This window comes from Lissotriton helveticus, chromosome 11, assembly GCF_964261635.1.
Source record: "Lissotriton helveticus chromosome 11, aLisHel1.1, whole genome shotgun sequence".
In the NCBI taxonomy this organism is placed as follows: Eukaryota; Metazoa; Chordata; class Amphibia; order Caudata; family Salamandridae; genus Lissotriton; species Lissotriton helveticus.
Genome location: NC_136072.1, coordinates 416547026 through 416574467, shown reverse-complemented (window position 1 = coordinate 416574467; position 27442 = coordinate 416547026). Strand labels below are relative to the sequence as shown.

Here is a 27442-nt window from a genome sequence, read left to right as displayed (position 1 = left end):
AACCCCTGTCCACTCCTGCAGTACTGCCTGAAATGGCCTTTCCTACCACACTTGTTGCATGTGAATTTGAGAGCAGGGCACTCCTTGTCGTTGGCCATGTGTCCTTGCTTTCCGCATCTATAGCAGGTACCCTTGAATGACCATCCTGTCTTGCTCTCTTTCTGCTCTTTATATACCATCTTCTGACCTTTGACCACTGACACACCTTCACATTCCGTCACGACTTCGCTTACTTTGGGTTTGTCTACGCTTTCTTTTCCACCACTGTCCTGTTTGATTTCACTGACGCACTGTAGCATATGTTCCACCTGCTTAGCAACTATAAGGACTTCCCTCAGTGGGGGGGGGGGGGGGGGGTCATCTTTCAACCACAACTCCTCACGTACACGCTCCGTCCTACACGCCAACACAAACTGGTCCCTGATCCTCTCTTCACTTGCGCCCCCAAACTTACATGTCGCGGCTAGTTTGCGTAGATCAGACACAAAATCTTCTACAGATTCCCCTTCCTTCTGTACCCTCTTCCCAAAATGGTATCTCTCCATTATGGTGCTTGTCTTTGGAAGGAAGTGTAAATCTAATTTCTTTAGACTGATTTCCAACTCATTCAGACCTCTCGCCTCCTGCGCTCCTAGTTCTGGGAGGTGATCCAACACCTCTTCCCCCTCTGCCCCTAGGTAATATGACAACAGGGCTACTTTAATTTCTAACCCTAGATTGGGGCCACACACAGTAGCATAGTTCAAAAACACTTTTTTCCATTTTTTCCATTGTAGTGCAGGCTCCCCAGGGTTAGTCAGAAAGAAAGGTGGAGGTGTCACACTCTGCATAGTAATGCTATCCTCAGGGGTCCACCCAGAATCAGTGGAACGTAAATCCCTAGAAATACAACAGGGTAGGATTGCGAGCCAAATTATAATTCCATATAAAGCGCAAGAAGATTTACATGTAATATTCACAACAAAATGCCCTTTATCAAACAACCAACATTTTCACATTTACTGGTGGTTATGGACATTAAACTTTTGGTCCACTGGGTGGCACTGTGGCGCCAGTGTCAGCTCCTAATGAGGGGAAAGTGTACTTGAAGGATATACTGTTGTTTTCTCTTGTACAGGAACACCACACAGTCTCTCAGTCGTCCAATACGAATTAATTCCCCTCTGTCTTCAAGTCAGCTGAGGTGCGTCACGTAAGTCCCTTTCACAACCGATCAAAAGGCAAACAACTTCAAGGATTGGTCCACTCGTCGCGGGGAAGGTGCGATTAATTCTCAAGTCGCACTGTGATTCCGCTTCTTCCTGCCCTTTATTCCTCCGTACCAAAGATATTCTAAACGTATACTCTCACACGCGCCGCTCCCACGCCGTTCACTTCCATGACCACATTGCTCCTTCCACACTTTTAGGACTCGGCGAGAGTCCGTCTTTCCTCCCAAAGATGCGGGCAGCTTAAAACAGTCAACAGCCAAATGATTACGCCGCGACTCACCGTTGGTCTACTCCCTCCTCTGCGACCCACTACTGCCAACGACGCTCTGCCAAATCATCCACTTGCCGCTCTCCTTGGGTCACTACTATTCACTCCATTAATACTTCACGAAGTATGCACCACCTCTAGGCTGTTTTGCGAGTCACGGCTGATCTCCTCTTCGATCCGCGACCTCCTGCCGCCCAGTGACACGCCGCTGGTCCTCCTCTAAGATCGTGATTCTTTCTTCTGCCAATACTTTGTGATAAGACCTTATATTTACGCTTCGCTCCCTCTAGCGTCACGGCAATCTTCTTTCCTTCACATTACAAGCGTGTTGAGGTCGCTGTCCCTGGTTGACCCTCGTCGCCAGTGTAGAATCGGTGATGAATGACGGACACAATCAGATGAAGTCATATACGTGTTTATTCAAGCTCGTGAGTTGAAAGGGATTCAGCGACCTCAGCCAAAGCGACACCCACAACGGTGACAGCTTCACTTGCCTCCGCGGCGCTCGCCTTGGAATCTTGGTCGTGATGACATTCGAAGTGATGTCACAACGAGCAGTTCCATTACACGCGGTGGTGCCAGGGAGGGGGGGAGCAGGCGGGTGGGGGATACCACACAGTGCTTCCCTTTTAAGCTGCCATCTTGTGCGTGGCTCTGCCACTTCTCTCCATTTTTGCACACCGCTTGCTAGATCCTCAATGCATAAGGATGTAGACAAGGGAGATGAATGCTGAAGTGATGCATAGCTTACTTGCATGTAATCAGTATTTATATTTCTAGTGCTCGTCTCTGTCCACACGTGACCACTATGATGAGCATGCAAGCTTCTGTGTATGACCATCCTGTGCCATACAGAAACATGGGAATGGACCTTTCCAAGGGTTCCCAAACAAGAGTCCTTATTAACAAGAGTTGCTATCAAGAATGGGGTATTGGCTGCTACAATGTACATGCACGCAGAAATCACACAGTCATGTATGAAAAGGTGACGAGTATAGGAGTGGCGAGGGTAAACAAACGTGGCATAATATTCAACAAAAAGCAGCACAGATCTCAGAGAGATTACACAGTAAGTCACTGAATAAATCTGACAAATCCCTCTTGAATATATTACTGTGAAATGGTCCATAAAGTTTAAAAGTAAAAATATTTGTCTGCCTCTTAGATTTCTTCTACTGCTGCTGTTAAACAAAGAAAACTAAAAAAGGAAGCCAAATGAATCAATGATAAAAACAGCTAATTGAAATGGGAGGAATCAAGCCAATGCTCGCTTGCAGCTATAAAACACAATAAGTTTACTTAGTGACAACATGCACCAATGTTCCGCTTTAGAAAAACCCCATAAAAGTCCATTTCTAGTTATCCGAATAGTCTAAACAAATAAGGATTGAGAGAATTTGAAAACTGCTTTCATTAAGCAGAGAAGAATTCGAACTGAATTTTGTACTGGCGGATCTAACAACATAAAAGCACAACTGTTTTACAAATGACCAACGTCTAACTTCAAACCATGCAGAATTCTCAAAATGGGAGAAAGCACCTAAAACATAAAATTGTCTGAATAATCCAGAGATCAGTCAAATTCAGGATCTCTATAAAAAAATCAACCCTTTCAGATTACGCAGAGCTGAAGTACAAGCATTGTAAGTATGGCAAAATCAAATAAATAATTAATTTCTTTAAATTACAGCTGCAAAACATTATCAGTTTTATTTTATCTCAAAACAAAATACTATCTCAGTTTTGTTTTATCTCAGTACCTTGTTTTACTGAATATTCCAAGCTTGTTTAGGGTGAAAAAATGAGTACCATTTTGAGTGCTTAACCTCGGAGCTGAAATGTGGCAAAACAGTCATGTTGGTTGGGGCCAGAAAGAAAGTGGAGCTGTCCCAATAGAAAAGTTAATTTGAGATGGGCTTCAGGTTTGGAAGAAAATTGCTAGCAATTGTACCCTTCATCCAGGAGATGTGATCTACTGGCTAAGCTGCCAACTTTGAACCCAGGACTCTGGAAATGAATCAGTCCTTTGATACTGGATTGAAAATTAGGTGAGCTGGACAAATCATTTAAACTCTCTTGTGACAATTTACAGCTTCCCAGCTAAAATTAAGTTATAACACATAAGAAATATACCAATAGATTTCTTTAACTATTTAACTCTTCAAGCGTTGAAATAGGTGAAGCTGTTCCTACCTGATGCAACCTTGGGCTGGTTCCCAACAATGCCGACTGTTCTTCCATTCATCCTGGCAAAGCCAACAACTATGTTTTTTGCATAATTGGGCATGATTTCGAAGAAATCGCGATCATCGACAATCTAAATAGAAGGTGAACAATCAAAAATGATTGCATGATATCAGGCACATAACTTTCTTCCGGCCTTACAAAGACCCGAAAGACACATCTCTGTGTTTTTCCTCATGCCGCTCAAACCCATGAAAAATCTGGGCTTCATCATTGACCAGGACCTCACCAAGCAAGTCAACACTTTTGTTTACTAATGCTTCTTCAAACTCATGATGCTGGGTTTTCTTCATACCTTACAGAATACCAGCCTTGTACATAATCATTTACTCCGATCTCAACTATGATGAAGGTTTCTAATGGAGGCGTACAATTGGCAAACTCCAGTGTCTCCTACTGTCGCCACAGGAACAACTCCCCACCCTATATGGTCTCCACCTACTGCCTTTCACCAAATTTGTAAAATTCCAGTCAGCATGCACTGATCACTAAGTCCTTATTAAGGAGGCCTGGAATGCTGCATCTCAAAACAATCTTCCTAAAACCTTTATCTGATTTTCTCAGTCAACAACACTGCTGTGCACTCCCAAAAACAGAGAGAGGACCAAATGTAGCCAAGCAATCTTCATAGTTTATTCTAATCTGTGGAAGATTTTTCCTTTGTCGTTAGACAAAATGCTCAAATTCAAAACATCTCTACCAGATCGTGCTCCATTTCTAAGTCTCCGGAAGCCCTCAATCGTGTCCATTTCAAGATATACAACCATGTTTTAACATGGAATGTGCAAGGTGGAAAAATGTAAAGAAGTGGGAAAGCAGAAAGGAAGGTAGGCAACTGATAGATACAATTTTAAAAATGATGGGTAATGTCAAAATGCTTCCCCTCATAAACTACCTGCAAAACCCAAGCCCTTTTCAACCTTTCTTTTTGTCAATTACGCTAAAACTCATTGGTGTCCACTTTTTGTCAGAGTATTCTCTCCTCTGTGTAACAAGAGGGGTGGTGGGCAGTCTAAACACCCCTAAGGAAGATCAGACAAGCTTGGCACACCATGAAAGTACTAGAATTGTTAATGGATGTACCTTCATAACCGACTGTAAACCCTACACATTTTAAAGCAATTTATTTGGGAAATATGCTACAAAGTGTATAATGGCTCTCATTTTTAAAATGTAATCTTATTTTTAAAATGTTCTTGAGGGAATGCTCTCTGAGGGAAGCAGGACTTGCTTGCTTCGCCCACTCTGGGATAATCGGGTCAGACATCAAGGCACCATTTTCAAACGTCACCAGCCTCCACAGCAGAGTCTATTGGTTGGAGAAGATTGACAGAATTTCTGGAAATAGATTGCTCAGTTAGATCAAAAAGGCATTTGCCCGTCAGTGTAAGTTGAATAATCAGAGTACATGCAGACAGTTAATGTAAGCGCCCTTCCATATTCGAGACATAAATTCAACTTCCAGATGTTCAATTAGGGTTATTCAAATACGAACAACTTTTGTGAAAATGTTACTGAACAGACACCTTCCAAAAGGAAAATGCTACTTACCAGTATGCATCTGTTCTTGCCATGTAGAGCTGCAGAGTTACACACTGGGCATAGATCGCCACCTAGTGTTGGGTCCGGATGTTTGCAGTTTGTTGTCCTGAAAAGTTCTTTCGAAGTCACAAGATAGGTGACTCTTCCTTTGGACCACATTGCGCATGGGCATCGGCTCCATCCTCAGATTGTTTTGCGCCATTAGGGAAATGATGAGCTTTGCAAGAAAAGGAAGGATGTCCATGTAAGCTGTATCTAATTAAGATAATACTGGAACAGACAAGGGTAGCCGGGGAGGCGGGTGAGCGTGTGTAACTCTGCAGCTCTACATGCCAAGAACAAATGCATAATGGTAAGTAGCATTTCCGTTCGAGGCATATGAGCTGCAGATTACACACTGTGCATAGATATAGCAGTACCCACTCTTAGCGGCGACCACCCCTATCTGTTGCAGTAGTTTGAAATAATGTTTTGAGAACAGCCTGGCCCACATTAGCTTGTTGTTTGGTTTGCACATCTACACAATAGTGTTTTGTGAATGCGTTTGGTGTAGACCATGTAGCTGCTCTGCAGATGTCATCTAGGGGAACGTTCCCTAAAAATGCCATGAAGCCCCTATTTTCCTTGTAGAGTGGGCTTTAGGGGGAACAGATAACGTACGTTTAGCTTTGTGGTAACAAATCTGTATGAATTTGACAATCCATCTAGCTATCCCAGATTTTGAAATGGGATTACCCTTATGTGGTGGTGAGAAAGACACAAAAAGTTGTTTGGTCTTACATAAGGGTTGTGTTCTCTCGATGTAGTATAGCAATGCTCTTTTGACATCTAGGGTATGAAGAGCTCTTTTTGCTACCGTCTGTGGCTACGAGAAGAAAATGGGCAGATCCACAGATTGATTGAGGTGGCAGGGAGAAATGACTTTGGGCAGGAATTTTGGATTAGTACGGATAACGACCTTATTATGATGCATTTGCAAGAAGGGTTCTTGAATGGTTAGTGCTTGTGGTTCACTAACTCTCCGCAGAGAAGTAAAAGCTACTAGGAACGCAACCTTCCATGTTAAAAATTGTAGTTCACATTTATATAAGGGTTCGAAGGGAGGTCCTATTAGCTGTGTGAGAACAATGTTTAAATTCCACACAGGTGAAGGTGGTACTCTGGGAGGAATTATTCTCTTAAGGCCTTCCATAAAGGCTTTAATAGCAGGCCCTCTGAACAGAGATAAATGCTGTCTGTTTTGCAGATATGCTGCTATTTCAGCAAGATGCAGTCTAATAGACTTGTAGGCTAAGTTACATCTTTGGAGGTGCAGTAAGTATCCTATGATGTGTTGAATAGACATGTCTAGGGGATTAATATTGTTGTTGTGACAATATATTACAAAGCGTTTCCACTTAGCTGCATAACATGCTCTAGTGGTTGGACGTCTAGCTTCTTTTATGACATTCATGCAGTCTGGAGGAGGGTTAAGATATCCAAATTCTAGGATTTCAGGAGCCAGATCGCAAGGTTGAGCTGAGCTGGGTCCGGGTGCCTGATCTCTCCATGGTTTTGTGTTAAAAGGCGTGGAGACCGGTATAGTTTTTGGTGTGGTACTACAGACAGTTGTAGCAGTGTGGTGTACCACGGTTGTCTGGCCCACGTTGGAGCAACTAGGATGGGGGTCAGAGAATACTGCTGTAGTTTGCGTACTACTAGTGGCATGAGTGGTAGAGGTGGAAAAGCGTACGCACATTTTTTTGACCAGTTCATCCATATCGCATTGCCTTTGGACAGTGGGTGTGGATATCTGGCGGCGAAGCTTGTGCATTTGGCGTTTTCGTGGGTGGCAAAGAGGTCTATCTGAGGTTGTCCCCACTTCTGAAAGAATGGCTGAATAGCTTGCGGATGAAGTTCCCACTCGTGGATCTGTTGTGTCTGCCGACTTAACAAAACTGCTATGGTATTTTGTACCCCTGGGACATGCTGGGCTAAGAGGAATATGTTTTGAGGTATAGCCCAGCGCCATATGTTTTGTGCTAGATGAGAGCTGCAGGGAATGTGTTCTGCCCTGTTTCTGTATGTAATACATAGCTGTCATGTTGTCCGTGCAGACTAACACAGCTTTGTTTGATACTTGCTGTTGGAAAGCTTTCAGTGCTAGGAGTATAGCTAGTAACTCCAGATGATTGATGTGGAGTAACTTTTGTTGCGATGTCCACCTGCCTTGCATGGTGTGTTGCAGTAGGTGGGCCCCCAGCCGGAGAGCGATGCGTCCGTTGTCAAGATTATCTGAGGAACTGGCTCTAGGAACGGTCGCCCCTTGGAAAGGTTTTTGGTGTTCCACCACTGCAGAGAGCGATGAGTCCGACCGTGTACCAACACTAGGTCTGTTAATTGACCTTGAGCCTGGTTCCATTGACGTTATAGGCACTCTTGTAGAGGACGCATTTGAAGTCTTGCATGGGGGACTATGAAAATGCAATAGGCCATCATCCCTATGAGCTGCATGAACACTCGTGAAGGAAGGGAGTGTTGTGGCTGAAACTTTGTGAGAAGAGTTTGCATGCTGGCTATCCTTGCTGGAGTGGGATAAGCTAGCGCTGTTGAGGTGTTCATTGTGGCACCGAGGTACTGTTGTACTTTGGATGGTTGCAGATGAGACTTGGTGTGGTTTATTATGAACCCCAAGTTGTGGAGCAGTTGGATCGTGGTATGAGTGTGTTCCACACACTGGTTGTACGAGCTGGCTTTTATGAGCCAGTCGTCGAGGTACGGGAAGACGTGGATGTGCTGTCTTCATAAATGTGCTGCCACTACTGCTAGGCACTTGGAGAATACTCTTGGTGCTGTTGTGACTCCGAATGGGAGTACTTTGAATTGATAGTGCTGCCCGTCTATTACAAATCTGAGATACTTCCTGTGAACTTTGTGAATGGGAATGTGGAAGTATGCGTCCTTCAGATCTAGAGTAGCAAGGAAGTCGTTTTGTAACAGGAGAGGAATGACTTGTTGGAGTGTATGTATATGTTTAGCGGTCTGAGGTCTAGAATAGGCCTTAGAGAGCCATCCTAATTCGGGATGAGAAAGTATAGGGAGTAAACCCCCTTGTTTTGTTGGTGCAGAGGAACTGGTTCTATTGCACTTTTTTCTAGCAAAGATATTACTTCTTGATTCAACAGTGATAGATATTCTTGTGACATTGGACGCTGTTTGGGTGGTATGTTTGGGGGGGGGGGGGTAGATGTTTGTTCTAGACAGTAACCTGACTGAATAATTTGTCGCACCCACCTGTCTGATGTGATGTTGGTCCAGGCAGGAAGGAATTGTTGCAGTCTTCCCCCCACAGGAGTGGAATGTTGGGGGGAGGGTAGGAAAGTAATTTAGGGGTGGAGGCAGAGCGGGAGTTGTTGGTTTTGCCTCCGCCTTTGTTGTGGTTTCCCCTGTAACCCCCTCTCTGGTAGCCCCTAGTGAATGTGGATTGGCTAGGGATCTTGTAGGAAGTGGAGGGGCTTTCGGAGGAGTAGCCTCTTGCATTACCTCTATATGATGAGCGACAAAAAGAAAGTCTGGGAGCTTGCAGCTGCAAGGCTCCCATAGATTTTGCTGTGTCGGTGTCTTTTTTCATTTTCACTAAAGACACATCGACAATAGGGCCAAATAAATGTGTTTCATCAAATGGCTGATTGAGGATGGAATTTTGTACCTCAGGTTTAAAACCTGAAATACGTAGCCATGCATGTCTACGCAAAAGGGTACTGGTATTGATTGCCCTTAAGGCAGTATCTGCAGCATCTAGGGCACAACGAATGGAAGTATTAGTAATATTTTTACCTTCTTGTATGAGTTTATTGGCCCTATTTTTATACTTGTCTGGTAGATGCTGCATTATGGACTCCAGTTCATCATAATGTGCCCTGTCATATCTTGCCAACAACACTTGACTATTGGCAATGTGCCCTTTGTTGGCTGCCTGTGATGCCGTGCGCTTACCAGAGGCGTCAAGGAGTTTAGATTCCTTATCTGGTGGTGAGGCCTCACCTGATGTCTGAATTAGCACGTTTACGTGCATTGGATACTTTTAAGGAATCTAATGGTGCTGGACCTCTAATATAAACGGGATCTGTAGGGGCAGCTTTGTATTTTTTCTCAATGCGAGGGTTGAGGACCCGAGCCCTGTCAGGATCTTTAAATACCTCTGTTGCATGCTTAATGACCCCTTTAAGCATTGGCAAAATGGCAGTGGACCTTTTTGTATTATCAAAAGTGTCCAATAGGAAATCTTCCTCCACAGCATCGGTGTGCAAGTCAACCCCATGGTACTGGGCAGCCCTCTGGACTAGTAGGTTAAAACCTATAGTGTCCTCTGAGGGGGAAGGCCTGGAAGGATATACATCGTCTTGGTGGATGTAAGGCACATGAGGGGTGTTATAATCATCCCATGGATTAGGTGACTGAGGGGGACTATTGGTCCCTGCTGGGTCATGTGCACCCCCACCTGTTTCATCAGAGTCTATATCTACATCATCATCTGGATTAGTGGATGGTGTAGGCGAATGATGTGGTGGAGGAGGAACAGTATGGGGAGGTGGTGGAGAAGGGACCCTTAATGGAGAGGTTGCAATGTCTCTCTTCTTTGGAGGAGGAGGAGGAGGTGCAGGCGCCTCTAGGGGTCTCTTCGTGGAGCTAAGAGTTAGTTGGCCAGTCTTAGGATCCTTTACAAGAGTATTTTGAGCAGGATCTGGTGTAAAAAGCTCTTCTGTGTAGGGCAGGTGCTTCGGCGTCGAAGTTTTCGGTTCCGGAGGTTTTTTCGGCACCGACTCGGTAGCTGGTCTAGAGTCTTTTGGCTTAGAAGTATGACCTTTCGAAATGTCCTTTACTGGAACGTGTTTTTGCGGTTCCGGGTGTTTTTTAGGCTCCGAAGCATGCGAGTCGGGACCTTTAGGCGTTTTTTTACTCGGCTCCGAATGCGGTTTTGGCATCGATGAGCCGGTGCCAGTCTTCAGCGCCGAGTGCTTAAGTGTTGGAGCAGCGGTCGGCGTGGTTGAGGAAGATGGCTTCTTTTTCGGTGTCGGTATGGGATCGGCACCGGGAATAGGCGGACTCGAGCCCCAGCCGCCTGAAGGCTTAATAGGCTTCTTTGCCGAGCCCGAAGGCAGGGCGTGGGAAGCAGTCTCTCAGTGTGCACCCGGGCCCGAGGGGGAGGGTGTGACCGAAGCCTTTTTTGAAGGTGTCGAGGAAGGGTTGGGGTCGGTCTTACTTACGACCTGTTGAGCTGGAGTGATGTCCTCGACGACTGAGTCTTCGACATCAGAGGAGCTGGCACTTTCTTCGGCCCTTTGCTGTTCTGACACGTCGACGCCCTCTTCAAAGATGTCGTCGGGAATCGACGTTTTGAGCTAACCATTGTTCTGCGAGCTCGTCGGTCCCGAAATGTCTTTTTGGAGCGGAAAGAGGCACAAGCGGAACAGTCTTTGGCCTTGTGCTCCGGTGAGAGGCAAAAGTTGCACACCTCATGTAGATCGGTGTGTGGAAAGTTCGAACCACATTGAGGACACTTCTTGAATGGCGTCCTTTCCATGAGCCAGAGAGTAAGGCCTAGGTAGGCCCGGAGGCCTTCGTCGACTACCGGAATCGACGACTTCAAAGTGGTGAAGAATCGCGTCGATGTGGAGCGCGATCGAAACAATACAGTTGAACTGGGTGAGGATTGCGCGCCAAAGGAAATTCGGTTCCAAACCAGAGCGCAGGAAACACATCAGAGCCCGATGGCGGAAAAAAACAATCTGAGGATGGAGCCGATGCCCATGCGCAATGTGGTCCAAAGGAGGAGTCACCTAGCTCGTGACTTCCAAAGAACTTTCCAGGACAACAACAAATACACTGCTCTGTTCCTTCACACCCTGAAGAAGCCTGCAAGTGGAATCTTGCAACCACCATTACATTATTGTGGTTGAAGGTCATTTGACCAAGTTCTACTCTATGCAGTCAGCCTCTGGTGAGAACTTCAGGAGGGAGTATGTGTGGCATGAGTAGAGAGCGAGAAACACCTGAGAGGATGATTTAGGATTTCTCATCATGGAGTATTTTTCCATGAGCAGATTAAAGAATCAAACAAAGATACAGATTAACAGTGCTTTGAGGAGAGTGGGTACTCATTAGCCCCCACCCCATTCCAGCTTTCCAAATGCCTCTGCAATGCAGCTCTGCCACACCATGTGCCTTGCTACATGATGCCCTCAAATTTCCCCCAATGAATAACAACTTTACCGGATATTCAAGTTTTCGGCTGAAATATATTTGAAAATAGCCATAATGTAGGCCTTTGCCACCTTTGTCTACCTGCAGGCAATTTACACTCTTAATAGTGATGATATAAAGCTGAATGTGGGCGTACCAAGCAGCAGAGGAGATAGATGGATCGAAGGCCAAGCTTCTAGGCTTTCCGATAAACAAAACAAGGATCTAAAGTTTGAGGCCACATTAATATTCAAGGTCTCCTTTCATTTCTGGGTAGGCTGATTTCAAAAGAAGGAGAGTATTCTTAAAGGTTTTTTAAACAGTCTGACAAGAAGGTGAGACAATTGTGCAGTGGGGCCACCGGCCTGCATGGTCTTCCTGAACAATACAAAGACATCTGCAGGACTTTAAACAGAGACAGGAGTTGCACTGAGGGAGAGAGATGAAGCACTGAGCACAACAATGAGAGGCATGGCATAGGGAGGGTGAGATGGGAAACAATGCAATGCATTTGTATTTTATTCCTGAATGTAGCCAGACACTGTGGAGGATCATTGTAACTCGCTGGACGTTCCAGCACGAGGCATGATGGGACTAACCAGTTAATACGTGGTACTACTGGTGGTAGGGCATGGGAAGAGTGTGAAAGGGAGCCCAATGGGTATGCAGTGAAAAAAAAGACTGGTGGAAAAATTGTTCTATTGCTCAGGGATATTACACAGCTGCACATTATATACATTAGGACACACATTAACCACACATTTGCTTGTGTCTTGTTATTGAAATACTCTATGTACCTCGAGCCATTACATGCATAACCTCATATTTTGGTTTAGTGACTTTAGATGATTCACATGCTGGTCATTTAGGGAAAATCTTGAAAATATCTTTGAAAATGTGTCCTGTGATATGGTAGATACACACAATACCTCGTGTAATTTTACAAAAACAAATATTGGATAGATAGCCTTTCCTTGGCCAAGTAGAACTTTCCTGTACTCTATCCTCGTCATTAAGGAAGCTCAGACCTTTCTAGTAAATTCATAAAGTAAAGTCATACATGGCTTCAATATACACTGTCCAAATGTATTCAACACACTACTAAGATCAGTTATTTAGCAATTGCGCACGCCCAAGCAATTCAGTGTAAAATTATTCAGCAAGAAACATATGTACACACATATTCACACAAACACACACAGAAAGACAATCGAAATTCTAGTTCCAAACCAAACACACTTCACTGCTACCTGCAGTGACATTTTGTGGTAGCAAGAGTCTAGTGGCTGCCCAACGAGTGAAAGTTAGACTTACAGAATGAATGATGTCCAACATGTCGTAGGCTTTAGTAGACTCCATTGGAACAATTGTGTCCAGACCAGGGACAAGGCGATCACTAAGTGGAAAGATAAAATTAAAATTACACTCAACAGATCTGTGTTCAGCGTTAAAGACACAAAACATAAAAGATATTATCTGCCATTCCACAAGTTACAGATGGTAGAACACGACATGTCCGCACAGCGCTCCTCGAGGGCTATCTAAGCAACTACCGCATAAGGGGGTGGGTAATTCCCTCTAACAGGCAGTGGGTGGGTTGGGTCAGCGGGGTATCAGGGTGTATGTGGGGAGTCTAAGGTAAACAGTTTGTGTATTTCACAGTAAAGGGAAGGGGGTTTGTCATAGGAGTCAGAATAATTTGAAACGGTATACAGCATGAAACGTAGAGAGTAAGGTGGTTGTTAGTCAGAGATGGGGGCTAGGCTGTAATGTCGGATAGCTCAGCCTTTTAATGGCTAGTTTAAAATGAATGTGTTGGAGTGTGGCAGGTCTAAACCAGGCAAGGAAGCAACAACTAATTCGCGAGGAACTAGCAGCATACAAGCCACAAATTGTTGGGTTAACTGAAACACATTTGGCAATTAAAGATTGACATGTATTGAAGCAGTTGGAGTATGAGCCACTCGTATGCACTTCTCAAACAGTGTCTATACGGGGGGTTGCCATAATTAAAACTAGGAAATTAGTTGCTAGGACATTGCATACTGCTTCTGACAGCAGGGGCAGATGGGCTACAGCACAGCTCGTCATCAATGGGCAGACCTATACCATTTGTGTAATCTATGGCCCTAATTTGGACGACCCAGTGGTTTTTGATTATTTAAACTTGGAATTGTTGGATTGGGGGGAGACTTGACCCTAATGGGGGATTTTAAATGTAAATGTAAATGTGGGATTCTTGTAAAGCGCACTGTTACTCTACCCGAGTGTCCTGGCGCTGTAGACCGCTGGGGAACCAGTCCGGGTTTTCCCTGTGAGATGGTCCCTTTCTGGGTATCTCCAGGGTGAAACCAGGCATCCCCGGCGTCTGTGGGGGGCCGTTGTAGAGATGAGGCAAGCTTAATGCCCAGAGTTGCCGAGTGTGTTCCCTGGTTAGAGTAGGCACTGAGGCGAGAATTATCGAGTCCGTTGACCCTGGTCCAAGACCCTGCCTCGTCGGGAATTGAACCCTGGTCCCGGGCCGTTCTCTGCTTACAGGTCTGCCGCCTCTAACCAGTGAGCCACACCACTCCACTCCACTCCACTCCACTGCGATTGATTATTGTATAGACACTACTAATCTGGAAGCTAGTGTTCGGATGCCCAAAACACGTGCATCTGTTGTCGTGGAAATGATGAGACTGAACGGTCTTGTCGATGTATGGAGAGCTCTGTACCCCCGGCTACATGGTCATAGTTACTATTCTGCACCACATAGACAATATTCTTGTATCGATCTAATATTAGTACAAGGGCAGTTGCTTGAAGGGGCATCTATTGAGATCTGTCCTAAGGTAACCTTAGATCATAACCCTATCATATTTAATTAGCAGTCTAGGTCAGTGGAGGGAAGGGACGGTCGAAAACCATTTACATTTCCTCAAAAATTGGTTGCCAGCATGGAATGTCAGGCCTATATGAAGCAAAATAGGAGCTAACAGCTGTAGCAAGTTCAAATTCGGCAGGAGTGCTTTGATTTGGAAATAGATCATGCACTGGCAATTCTCTTAAGAGACCGGCAGCAGCAGTCACTATTCCTGAAACTAATTGAGAGACGACAAATGCTTAGCAGGGGGCTGAAGGAAAGGGTGGCTGCCATTTATCAGAAACACACGGCCTGCCAATACAGGTATGGAGAAATAGTGAGGCGCTTGCAGGCTTATCAGATTTCTGATAAAAAAACAAATACATTAGTCGGATTATAGGTGAAAGTGGTGTAGTTTACATGAATCCTCCAATCAAGCAACTATTTGCTATATTTTATCAAAAATTGTACCAGGGTTCTGACAGTAACAACTATCATGCTGCAGATAAGTACCTGCAGGAATGTGGTATGTCCCGACTCAATCTCCAGCAGCAACAGGTCGTGGACGGGGATATTAGTTTTGGTGAAGTTGAGCCAGCCATAAATGTATTACCTTCAGGGAAAGCAGCTGGTGAAGATTCAGTACCGCTGAAATTCTATACAAAACGTATAGATATTTTAGCACCAGAGTTGTATGACTTGGTAACTGCTATCAGTGATGGAGAGGCTGCTCCGCTACCATGGGGACGTACTAATATTGTTGTTGTTCTCAAAAAAGATAAGCCTCCTAAAGAACGGAGTTCTTATTGACCCATCTCCATGATAAATGTGGACGCAAAGGTTTTTTCTAAAATTCTTCTTTACGTCTCGCTCCAGTTATGCATAATGTGGTCTGAAAACAACAACACAGGTTCATCCCTGGCAGGGATACCACGGTACATATTAACACCATGATTGTGGCGTTTGATGTGGCCGGTAAAACTAAGGATAATATAGGTATGGTCATGCTGGATGCGGAGAAGGCCTTTGATCAGGTCATTTGGGGAGCACTTGGCAGATTATGGTTAAATGTGGAATAGGCAGTCGGTATATCACACTCGTACACAGGCTCTACAAGAACCTGGTCGCTAAGGTAACGATTGGCAGCCATTCGTCTTCCTCCTTTACAACAGGACGGACACATGGCAGGGTTGGCCACTCTCTCCCCTGCGGTTTGTCCTGTATATCGAACTTTATATAAGACACTTGATTCAGAGTAAGGGCATACAACCTGCTCGGTTGAATGGTATCGATTTGAAAATAATGCTTACGCTGATGATGTTGCTGTCTTTGCTAGCAACCCAAAGGATGCTGTGAATATAATATCTAAGGAGGCCAAACAATTTGGCTCCTTCTCCGGCTACAAGTTGAACCTTTCAAAGACACAGGTTATTTAAAATTTTAAGTCACACACCCCTGTGATAGGGGTGGTGGATACTGCTACGTATCTTGGCATTCGTCTGTGTAGCTGCGTCGAGAAGATTATCCCACTAAACTATTAATCTCTTCTGAAAAGAGTTGTAGTGTTCCGCTGAGCATCTTGGGTCAATGTAATATTGTGAAAATGAATATACTTCCGAAGTTTCTGTATTTGTTTCGCTCAATACCACTCAGAGTCCCAGACTCTTTATTCAAAATGACTGAACGGGGCAATTAGTAGTTCTATATAGGGCTATAGGAGACCTAGGCGTGCTATCCACTTCCTGCAGCTACCCGATACACAGGGTGGACTTAGACTACGAGATTTTAAATTATGTTTTGGGGCATCATTTACTGGCCGTACTTTAAGTTTATTGGTTGGAAACAAGGCTGGGCCAACTACATATGGGTATCAACTAGCACTGGGTAACAACTCTATGCACAAATTGATGGATCCCAACTACTTTAAGCGGGTAAGGTTCAAAGCAGTGAGGGATATAGTGCGAATCTGGCGAGAAATTTGTACAAGATTCTCTTTACCAACTGTACATTCGCTGATCTCGCTCTGGGGCAACCCTCTATTTCCCAATATATTTCACAACAACGTAGGGCAACTTTGGGGTAAGGCGGGCATAGTTAATTTGGAACAGCTGTTTGATAGACAAGGTTTTCGGGCATTTACTTCTCTACAGGTTACATTTGGGTTCTCGCAGTACCATTTTTTTCAAATATCCGCAGGTGAGGGACTATATTGTTAATGATCTTAAGTATAGGAATGACACAGCAACGACTGACCGTCTTTCTTGTTATTTTTCAGGACAAGAAGCAAAAATGGTCAGTATTAGTATAATATATCAGAAGTACTTGCTCTGTGTTCCTGACAATAGTACTCAACTTGCTTTAAAATGGAGCCAGTGCTTGATGACTGTAGTCACGCCTGCAGAATTAAAGGATGCATTAGCTATCCTAGATCAGTCAATTAGCTCGACCAGCCTCAAATTACAGCAACTTGACACAAAATCTGTATGTTATATTATACACCTAATCGCATTTCGAAATGGGGTGTGGCAGGGACTTCACAGCGCTCATACTGTCCCAAATGCAAGCTATATACAGCAGACGTAGTAAACATGTTTATTAACTGCCCTAAGCTTAAAGGTTATTTGGACAGCTTATGGACAGCTTATTCAAATTGATTATGATGCATATTGGGATTAAATCAACGCGATAAGGAAATCATGTTAGGTAATAAAGATGGATTGGCTCCCAGTCAGAGAATTAATTATGGTTATAATGGTTAGTGCCCGCCTCTGTGTCGCTAGGGCATGGATTGATCCTATACCTCCTAATGTGTCTGAATTTTGGACTACGCTTCGTCAAATCTATGAATATGAAGAACAAGTTACTTACCTTCGGTAACGATATATCTGTAAGAAACAGTAGTTAGTATTAGATTCCTTACCTTAGAATATCCCCAGGCGTCAGTCTGGATCCGGAAACTTTTGCGTAGCAGTACCCCTGCGCGTCGGTAGGCGTCGTCTGCAGGCGTCCCCTGCGGCTCCGCGTCGTCGGCGTCGTGCGCCGTGATGACGTCGCTGGAGTATATAGACGCCGCCTCCGCGCGCTGACGTCAGTTCTTTGCACACAGCTTTTCCGCGCCAGAACACGCAGAGCCATGTGAGAACCAACACTGGTGCCATTTGAAACTAGGGCCCTGAAAGGGATGTCCCTAACCCTAGGTATCAGTTCGCAGAACGGGGAGGATGGGCGGGGCGGTAAGGAATCTAATACTAACTACTGTTTCTTACAGATATATCGTTACCGAAGGTAAGTAACTTGTTCATCTGAAAGAAACAGGTTAGTATTAGATTCCTTACCTTAGAATAGATACCCCAGCAATACCAACCCCGGTGGTGGGTCTGCGAACCAATACAACCTACACCAGAAAGTCCTGGAGGACCGAACGGCCAAAGAAGCCATCCCTCCGGACTTGACTGTCCAGGCAGTAGTGCCTCGCAAAGGTGTGCAGCGAGGCCCACGTGGCCGCCTGGCAAATGTCCTGCAAAGGGACTCCCCGGCCCAGGGCAGTAGTAGCCGCCGTGGCCCGAGTGGAATGGGCCCTCAGCCCAACAGGAGGCTCCTTCCGAGCCAAAGAGTAGCATGCTTTGATGCACAGGACGACCCACCGAGAGATGGTCCGTTTCTGTACCGCCCTTCCCTTCTTCTCACCCACGTAGCCAACAAACAGTTGGTCATCCACCCGGAACTGGCGTGTGCGATCCATATAGAATGAAAGCGCACGTTTTGGGTCCAGACGATGGAGCCGCTCTTCATCCTTTGAAGGATGCGGAGGCGGGAAGAAGGAGGGCAAGGTGATGGACTGCCCAATGTGAAAAGCAGAGACTACCTTGGGCAGGAAAGAAGGTCTGGTCCGAAGAACCACCTTATCAGGATGAACAGACAAGAAAGGAGGTTGAACAGAAAGAGCCTGGAGCTCACTCACTCTCCTGGCAGAGGTGATGGCTACCAGGAAGGCCGTCTTTAAGGTGAGAAGACGGAGAGGACAGGAATGAAGGGGCTCAAAGGGAGCGCACATCAGGAAAGTCAAAACCAGGTTCAAGTCCCACTGAGGCATCACGAACGGAGCTGGAGGATACATGTGCGTGATGCCCTTTAAGAATCTTAACACAATAGGGGACTTGAACAAAGATGGCTGATCAGGTAGCCTCAAGAAGGCGGAAAGGGCAGAAAGATAGCCCTTGATAGTGCCCAGAGCAGAGCCCTGCTGGGCAAGGGAAAGGAGGAAGAGGAGAACCTCAGATAGAGGGGCAGAAAGGGGATCCACAGCCTTTGCTGTGCACCATGCCACAAATCTGTTCCACCGGCAGGCGTATACCGACTTTGTGGAGGGACGCCTGGCTGCCAGAATGACATCACAGACTTCAGGAGGCAAGTCAAATGGCCTCAACTGTCGCCGCTCAATCTCCACGCATGGAGGTGGAGACTGGACAGGTTCGGGTGGAGGACCGTCCCCTGCTGCTGCGACAGAAGGTCCTCCTGAAGGGGCAGGCGGATCGAGGGACCGACTGTCATGCTGAGTAGCTCGGGATACCAGTACCTTCGAGCCCAGTCCGGAGCCACAAGGATAACTTGGGCCCGGTCGCGCCTGATCTTCTTCAGCACTCTGGGCAGAAGTGGTATAGGCGGAAAGGCGTACAACAGACCGCAACTCCACTCGCGCCGAAAGGCGTCGCCGAGCGAGTGCCGTCTTGGAAACTCCAACGCGCAGAACTGATGACATTGCGCGTTCTCTTCTGTGGCGAATAGATCTAACCAAGGCTCTCCCCATTGCTGAAAGAGGCCTCTCGCCACATCCGAGTTCAGACGCCATTCGTGATCCACCGAGCACCGACGGCTGAGTTCGTCCGCCCTGGCGTTCAGAGAACCTGCCAGGTGTTGAACCGTCAGAGTCACGCCCTGACGTTCCAGCCATTGCCAGAGGCGCAGAGCCTCTTGGCAAAGGGTCCACGACCCCACACCGCCCTGTTTGTTGCAGTACCACATGGCGGTGGTGTTGTCCGTGAACACCTGCACTACACTCCCGTTGACAAAGGGGAGGAATGCCTTCAGTGCCAGGCGAATCGCCCGCAGCTCCAACATGTTGATATGGAGCCGGGACTCCGCCGGAGACCAGAGGCCTCTGATCTCCGCCTCTCCCAAGTGGCCACCCCAGCCTTGGAGGGACGCGTCCGTCACAACCACGTGCTCCGGCTGGGGAAGGGAGAGGGATCTGCCCCTGACCCAATCGCGGTCTGTAAGCCACCACTGCAACTGTCTCGCAGTGCCCTCCGAGATCAGGACATGGTCGGATAGGTTGCCCTGATGCTGGGCCCACTGAAACTTCAGGTCCCACTGCAGAGCCCGCATCCGCCATCTGGCGTGATGCACCAGAAGGATGCAGGAGGCCATCAGCCCCAGAAGCCGCAGCGTCAACCTGACCGAAACCCGGGATAACGGCTGAAAGATGGGAATCAGAGCCTGAATATCCCGGACCCGCCGTTCCGGGGGATAAACCCGAAACTGCGCCGAGTCGAGAACCGCTCCGATGAAAAGGAGCTTTTGAGAGGGACACAGGTGTGATTTCGGCACATTGATGGAAAACCCCAACTCGTGCAGGAGGTCTGCCGTCATCTGAAGGTGGTGGACGACTGTCTGGGGCGAGCCCGCCTTCAACAGCCAGTCGTCGAGGTAGGGGAAGACTGAAACCCCTAACCGGCGCAGATGAGCTGCGACCACCGCCATCACTTTCGTGAACACCCGTGGGGCGCTGGTAAGGCCGAATGGGAGCACGATAAACTGAAAATGCTCGTGGCCTACCGTGAACCGCAGGTAACGCCGGTGGGCCGGCAGGACGGGGATGTGAAAGTACGCATCCTGCAAGTCCAACGCTACCATCCAGTCTTGTGGGTCTAGAGCAGCCAAGACCTGAGCCAAAGTCAACATCTTGAACTTCTCCTTCCGGAGGAAGCCGTTGACGTTCCGTAGATCCAAGATAGGACGCAGGCCTCCCTTGTCCTTCTTGGGTACCAGAAAGTAGTGGGAGTAGCAACCACACCCTACTTCTGGCCCAGGAACGCGCTCGATGGCCCCCTTGGCCAAGAGGGCCGTAACTTCCTCCTGCAGAAGTGTCAAGTGGTCCCCCGACACACGGTGGTTCTGCGGTGGCATGGCTGGAGGAGTGGACTCGAAGGGGAGGGCATAGCCCCTTCGGACAAGCTGCAGCACCCACCTGTCCGATGTTATCGCGCGCCAGCGGGAGTGGTGATGGCGAACCCTGCCACCCACTGGCGTCACGTGAGCCCGAAAGCTCGGACTAGGAAGGCTTGGATGCCGCAGCGGAGGGAGGCGTGGACTGACCACGACGCTGGCCTCTACCGCCACCACGGCGGAAACCACGGGCGCCACCGCGCTGGGGAGCGCTCTGCGCCGCGTGGCTGGCAGCACGTGTGGGACCTCCTCTCCCTTGGCCACGAAAGGGCCGAAACGAACCCGTCTGCTGGCGCTGGGTCTGGGTCGAGAGACCCAAGGACTTGGCCGTGACCCTGGAGTCCTTGAAGCGCTCCAGCGCGTGGTCCGCTTTGTCACCAAATAGGCGACTGCCATCAAATGGCATGTCCATAAGCGTATTTTGGACGTCTGGTGAGAAGTTGGCAGATCTCAGCCAGGCATGGCGACGAATCGCCACCGTAGTGGACATGGCCCGTCCCAGTGAGTCCGTGGTGTCCAGACCACAACGGATCGAGTACCGCGCCGCATCCCGGCCTTCAACAAAGGCCCGGGTGAGCTTGTCCCGCACTTCCTGGGGGCATTGCGGCAAACACTCCTCGACCGTATCCCACAGGGAGTGGGTGTAGCGGCCCAAGAGGCACGCGGTGTTACAAGACCGCAGCCCAGCACTCAAAGAGGAAAACACTTTCTTTCCGAATTGGTCGTACCTCTTTGATTCCCGGTCGGGCGGAGCCGACGGAAATGCGGACTGCGAAGTGGAGGCCTGGATCACCAGACTCTCCGGGGAGGGATGGGTGGACAGGAAGGCAGGGTCGTCCGCGCAGGGACGGTGACGCCTGGCAACGTTCCGGTCAACCGGCGCACCAGAGGCGGGCCTGGACCAGGTGCCCAGAAGGACATCCGTCAGGGCCTCATTAAACGGCAGCAGAGGCTCCTGGGGGCATGACTGCGGTTTAAAAACTTCCGTCAGGATATTCGGTTTGACCTTCGCGACGGGGAGCTCAAGGTGTAAGGCCTTGGCAGCCCTCATCAGGACCACCGAATAGGCAGCACCCGCCTCGGACGCCACAGGGGACGGAGAGACAAACCCAGGGTTGGGCGACTCGTCCAGGCCACTGGCATCACCCAGATCACCTACCCAGTCCACATCGTACTGGCAGGCACGGGATAGAGGGTCCTCAGACCCCTCCCAACCCTCTCCATACTCCTCCTCGTCATACCCATATTCTGGGTCGACGATATAGACATCGGGGTCAACGGGCCCCATCGGCGTCGGGTCCGGCGTCGGCCGACGCCGGTCCGGCTCCGAGTCCGGAGTCGGGGAGGAAAGGGGGGTGGCGCCGCGCGGCGTCGGTGCCGGGGACCCGACGCCGGCCGGAGCCGACGGCGGAGTCGCTGCACCACGCGGGGGCGGTACCATGGGCTGGCCCACAGGAACCGACGCCGGAGAGGCCGGGAGACCAGCCGGCGACGAACCAGAGGGAACCAGCGGCGCCGGGGCCGGAGCCACCGGCGGCGCCGGGGCAGGAGCACCCGAACCGCTCGGGCCCCCAGACGGGACCGACGGGCCCGCAGGCGCCGAAGGCCCCGCCGGAGAAGACCTCGCCCTCATAGCAATGAGGAAGGCCTCGATCTCCTCACGCGACGCGCCTTCCCCAGGGACCGACAGGTGTGGGGTAGACTGCGTCGGCGACCCATGCGGGACCGCGGGGGTGGGGTCACCCGAGCCCCCGGCCGCAGCACGCGGGCGTCGGGGGGAGTCGGGGGTGCGATGGCGACGCCCCGACTTCTTGTGCTTACCTGACGAGCCGGAGGAATGGTGGCGACTCCCGGAGCGCCCATGGCGGCTCCGCGACCGCTCCCTCGACCGCTCCCTCGACCTCCGACCGGACCGGGACCGCTCTCGACGCGGGGCCGACAACCGGAGTTCGAGAAGCTTGCGGGACCGCTCCCGCCTAGCTTTTCCAGTCAAGGCCCGACAGTCGACGCAGGACTCCACGTCGTGGTCCGCGCCCAGACACCGGAGGCAGAGTCGATGGTGGTCGGTGACCGACATCATGCGGTCGCACTCGTCACAACTCTTGAAACCGGGCATCCTACCGGCACCGTAAAGATCAATCAGTTAACAAAAAACTTGGTCAAAAGACCGGAGTACTGCTCTTCGGATCTGCGCTAACTGGCGCGGAAAAAAGAAGAACTGACGTCAGCGCGCGGAGGCGGCGTCTATATACTCCAGCGACGTCATCACGGCGCACGACGCCGACGACGCGGAGCCGCAGGGGACGCCTGCAGACGACGCCTACCGACGCGCAGGGGTACTGCTACGCAAAAGTTTCCGGATCCAGACTGACGCCTGGGGATATTCTAAGGTAAGGAATCTAATACTAACCTGTTTCTTTCAGATATTGGTATTGCTAAAGCTCTGGGTCCACGCGCAGTTAAAAAAGTTGGAAAAATATGGTCTCATTGGCATTGGTCATAGCCGATTGATTGTTTTTATTCATTTTGGCCATCTCGGATTAATTTATAAATCAACCTTCAATTTTCTTGTGTATTATTATATGTCATCTTTTATATTAACTGGAGATATTCTGTGTATGTAAGTGCCAAACAGCAAACAGTCTTTCAACCATAAACTTCAATTGACCAACTTTTAGCAACATTCTTAAATGCTTCCTATTCCAGTGGGACCCACTTTTGCGTGGTCACCCCCAGTATTTTTTGTTTGGGACTAACCAGCTGGAAACCTTGAAACCTAACAGTGGGGGCACTGCTGCCAATTGCCCAGTGTATGTGCTCTGACCCCTGAAACATGTCTAAATTGCCTTAAAGCGGATTGGCACATTTAGCGTTCCTATGAGCCAGAGTACATGGTGCAGAAATACACCTATGGCCTGGAAAGTTAAATGCCACTCGTGGACTGCACCACCTGTGACATCCACTACAGTGGCAGTAAAAACATGGATAGCAGCAGCTCGAACCATGAAGCCCAGACTTGTCAAAACCACCCATTCAGGAAGGAAAACATGATGGCAGGAAGACCAGTTTGGTTGGACCTAGAAACCCAATTAACGTCAAAGGGGCCTGTCTTGTCACAAGCAAATGTCAAAGGACACATGGAAACCCCCAACTTTTGTCCCCACAGCCAGGCAAGCATCAAACCCAGTAGGAGGAGAACAAGCATGCCTCCCCCAACTGAAATGGTTTGAGTGACTGCAGAGGAGGGGGCTGCTCATTAATCTGGCCACACCTAGGAGTGGGCACAAGAAAAGTAGGGTTTCCCTATATTGGATTTTGAGAGTGAGGGGCAATGTGGGATTTATTGCAGTAGGGTAAACAGGAACTGCAGAAAAAGTGGGTAGGGGTGAACCTGACCCCTTTTATTCCATAGGTTAGGGAGTGCCCTGGAGTCACCCCACCCACTCGGGGGAGGGGGTGGGTGGGGGTTGCCCCGAGTGGGTGGGGGTTGGAGGTTCCGCCGAGCTCTTTGCCGGGGCCGGTTTAAGGCCGATTTTGGTACAGGGCCGATTTTGCACAAAACAGCCCTGTAACAAAAACGACTCCCCAGCAAAACCGGCCACCACCCGTGCGGCACCCGCTATGACCTGGGTGCCAGGCATTAAAGTAGCACCCGAAGACACTGCCGTAGAACTGCGGAAGATCAGAAGATGTTTGGATCTGCTGTCTGTGACCTGAGAGGTGCCTCAAAGGACTGGACCTACTCCCTCTTTTATCTAGGACAAAGAAGTGGGCTCCAAGGGTCAGTTGGCCGACTTCCAATGTGGCTAAAGGGACACAACAAGCTTCAAAAGTCATTTTTTCCAGAGTATTCAGCTGGCCAGTGGCAATTGGACCTTGCCTGGATATTGCTGGTGGACTCTGCCTGACACCAAGATTTTCTAAGTGCCCTCCTCTGAGGTCCTAAAGGCTTTAGAAGTGTACTACTGTGGTCGTCTGGGCACCAGAAAAAAGTCTGGAAACTGCGTCGGATTAAATTACAGCTTCTTCAAGGTCAAGGCTCCCATCATCTCGAAACATGATTAATCTCATTTTGGATTACCTAGCTTGTGATAAGGGTCCCCGTATTCGTTGGCTTAGGTATGCAACGTATTTGTGAGAGAAACTTGGCTGACCTAATATTTTCTCTTTGTCTGGTGATATTACCACGAGGGACAATAGCTGGTTAAAATCTAACTTTAGTGATCTCATAAAAAGGGAAGGGACCGAGCTGAGGAAGCCTGCTAACAGAGAGTACCTGTTGGCTCAAACCACCCTTGGTTTGGAGCCCTACCTGAATATGGTCCTGAAAGGCAGGAATAGGGTCCCCCTTACCAGGTTTAGGCGGGGCCAGATTAGATGTCACTTCTCATTCCCCCTAGGCCAGTTAGCACCAAAAGAAATGTTGGTCTGCCCTTGCGATGAGCGCTCATTGCAAACCTTTGTGCATTTTTTGTTTCTCTGTAGGTTTTATTGCAGCTTTAGCAGAACGTTTTTAATTCCACTTTTGAGGGGCGCCTCACATACTAGCCATATTCCAGCTCTTCCCTACTCCTGAGGTCTATTTTGGCGTGGCCACTTTTCTAAAACATTAATTACAGTACAAGCATTCTTTATTGTTTTCATTGGTAGCATTTGTTTTGCTAATCGTGTTGTAGCTTGGTACAGACACGGCTCATTCGCGAAGGGTTGCACTAGTCTACCTTTGTATTTTATATTTTTTAATGTCTTCATGTTGGTCAAGATGAGCTGCTGGACGGGGCAGACTTTGAATCTGGTTGTAGGTTTCCTTTCCCGGCTCAACACCTAGTACTTACACTGGTATTAAAACTATTGCATTGAGCTAACTTTTGATTTCCATGAATTTTATGGTCGTATTTTAATTATGTACTTAATGTTTTTATGTGTTTGTGCTTTTATGGTTTTTTAAATGAACCGAAATTTGATGATGACAAAGTCCATTCTGCAAAGGAAAATTTTCAGCGACAAATAGAACTTTAATGGGACCAACCTGATTCAAGTATCCAACCTTCGGTTCCACAGCAGCGGATACATTTCAGGAGAGGCCTGCTCAGGGAGAATGTTTCTTTCCAAAAAGTGTCAACGTTTTTTCCGAGTTAGGACGTGGTAACTTTTTAGAAACTTTTTTTAGGTTTCAATAACGAATAGCTTTAAAACCTACTACTAGCTTATTAGGTTTCAGGAATGGCTAGCATTAAGAGACTGTAAAAGGTTTTTAGAGCTCAGGAAGGGTAGCATAAAGAGGTAAGGGCATGCTGGCCACTAACAATGATGGCCGCCTGAGATTGAGCTTCGTTGTGATGGGGGTCCTGGGGAGAAAAACAAAGATAACCGGGATTCTGTGCTTCCCGCAACTGCTTGGTGTACATCCGCCCGAGCAAGGAATAAGCAGGGCTGCATAGAAATATTTAACACGCTCTGTTGAGTCTTCCGGCCTCATCGCAAGAGGTCTGACTTATGTCTTGAGGTAACGGACATTAACTGTCAGATGTAAGGAGCAAGTACATCAGCTGCCCGCTCTCCGCCCCTGGAACCTTTATCAGGCAAATCGGAAAAGATGGGAGAGCCTGACAATTATAATGACGGAAATGATGCCTCTTTCACGATCCAGACCATTTGCTCGAGGAGCAGCGTTCTTTGTTAGGCCTCACGGACGATTTCAGCACCGTGGACAGCTTTGTAAATATTTTAATTAACCACTAGGGGGAGCCAAAAGATAAACTAGTGTTCTCCTTCATTAAGAAACTTCAATTGGACAACAGTGGTTGCAAAAAAAAATCTATATTTTATTGACTTATGTGGTTGTTGAATTTAAAAAAAATTCTGACACTGCTGCACTTGAAACTTCACCCCACAATTGCTAGGACAGAATCCAGTGGTAGAAGCAAATTGTCTACCCCAAGGGCTAGAAAGAGATTCAACCATTAATTAAACCGCCATATGCATAACAGCCTCGCCACAATGACCAAGAATCTCCAACAGCTGAGTTGGTTTGCACACAAAAAAATAAAAAAATGATTGTCACACGGATCACCCTCATGGTGTGTAACTGATCCCCTGAAGGAGTGAGAGTTCAAGATCGGAGTACAGACTGCCCCTTTCATCACACAAGAGACCCGACACCACCTTTCTTGATATCCTCCTTACAGGATATAGGCTGCCTGGCACAATTAGTCCAACACCGCAACAGGACCCTGAAAGGTCTAGCAGGATCACTAGCAGTTGATACCGGAGGGGACGTTTTGGAATTCAGTGCTCACAGATTCTTTGCTCCTAGGCAACTGCTGGCTCGTGGTATTCATCAGCACATGATCAGCTCCTTTCCAGAAGGCCTGAGGTATTTCAGATAAGCCCTGGTATCCTAGTCCATCGCTAATCTGCGCCCTTTCAGACACGAGTGGGCTCAGCTGAAGAGACCTGCACTAAACTGACATCCCCTGAAGTCCCCCTACAAGGAGAGGGATACAGGCTGTCCACATTTGGTTATATCCATTGCCAGGTATGAACTTCTCGCCAGGCAAAGATGGTGTCTGGGAAATCAACAAGACAGCTGCTCATCACAGAGGTGGTCTTCCAAACTAAACCGCTGTCGCTTCCGCAAGGATCTTCAGAGACCAAAATGGACCTGATCCTCAAGGAGATAACTTTGGTGGGTCATAGACTGGAGACAATGGACGTGAAAATTACTGACTTCACTACTGAGACAAAGTCAATTCGTGCTGAGATCTCTGGTTTCCGTGACAAGGTGGAGAGTTTGGATTACCGCTTGCCCTCTCTTGAATCCAGGGTCGAGCTCCTGCCAGATAGAGGCCTGGAAATCCGTGCATTGTGCGCCAAAGTAATAGA

At 48.0% G+C, this 27442-nt stretch overlaps 1 protein-coding gene across 2 annotated transcripts in view; it reads right to left on the bottom strand.

Moving 5' to 3' along the window:
• The window catches only part of PCCB (propionyl-CoA carboxylase subunit beta), a 418796-nt gene that overhangs the window by 138204 nt on the left and 253150 nt on the right, over positions 1-27442 (bottom strand). For both annotated transcript variants that reach the window (XM_078665880.1, XM_078665881.1), the window contains exons 9-10: positions 12802-12883; positions 3673-3796 (exon numbers count right to left, since the gene is read on the bottom strand). In XM_078665880.1, coding sequence (XP_078522006.1) covers positions 3673-3796; positions 12802-12883 — 206 coding nt within the window. The remainder of the gene's footprint in view (positions 1-3672; positions 3797-12801; positions 12884-27442) is intronic.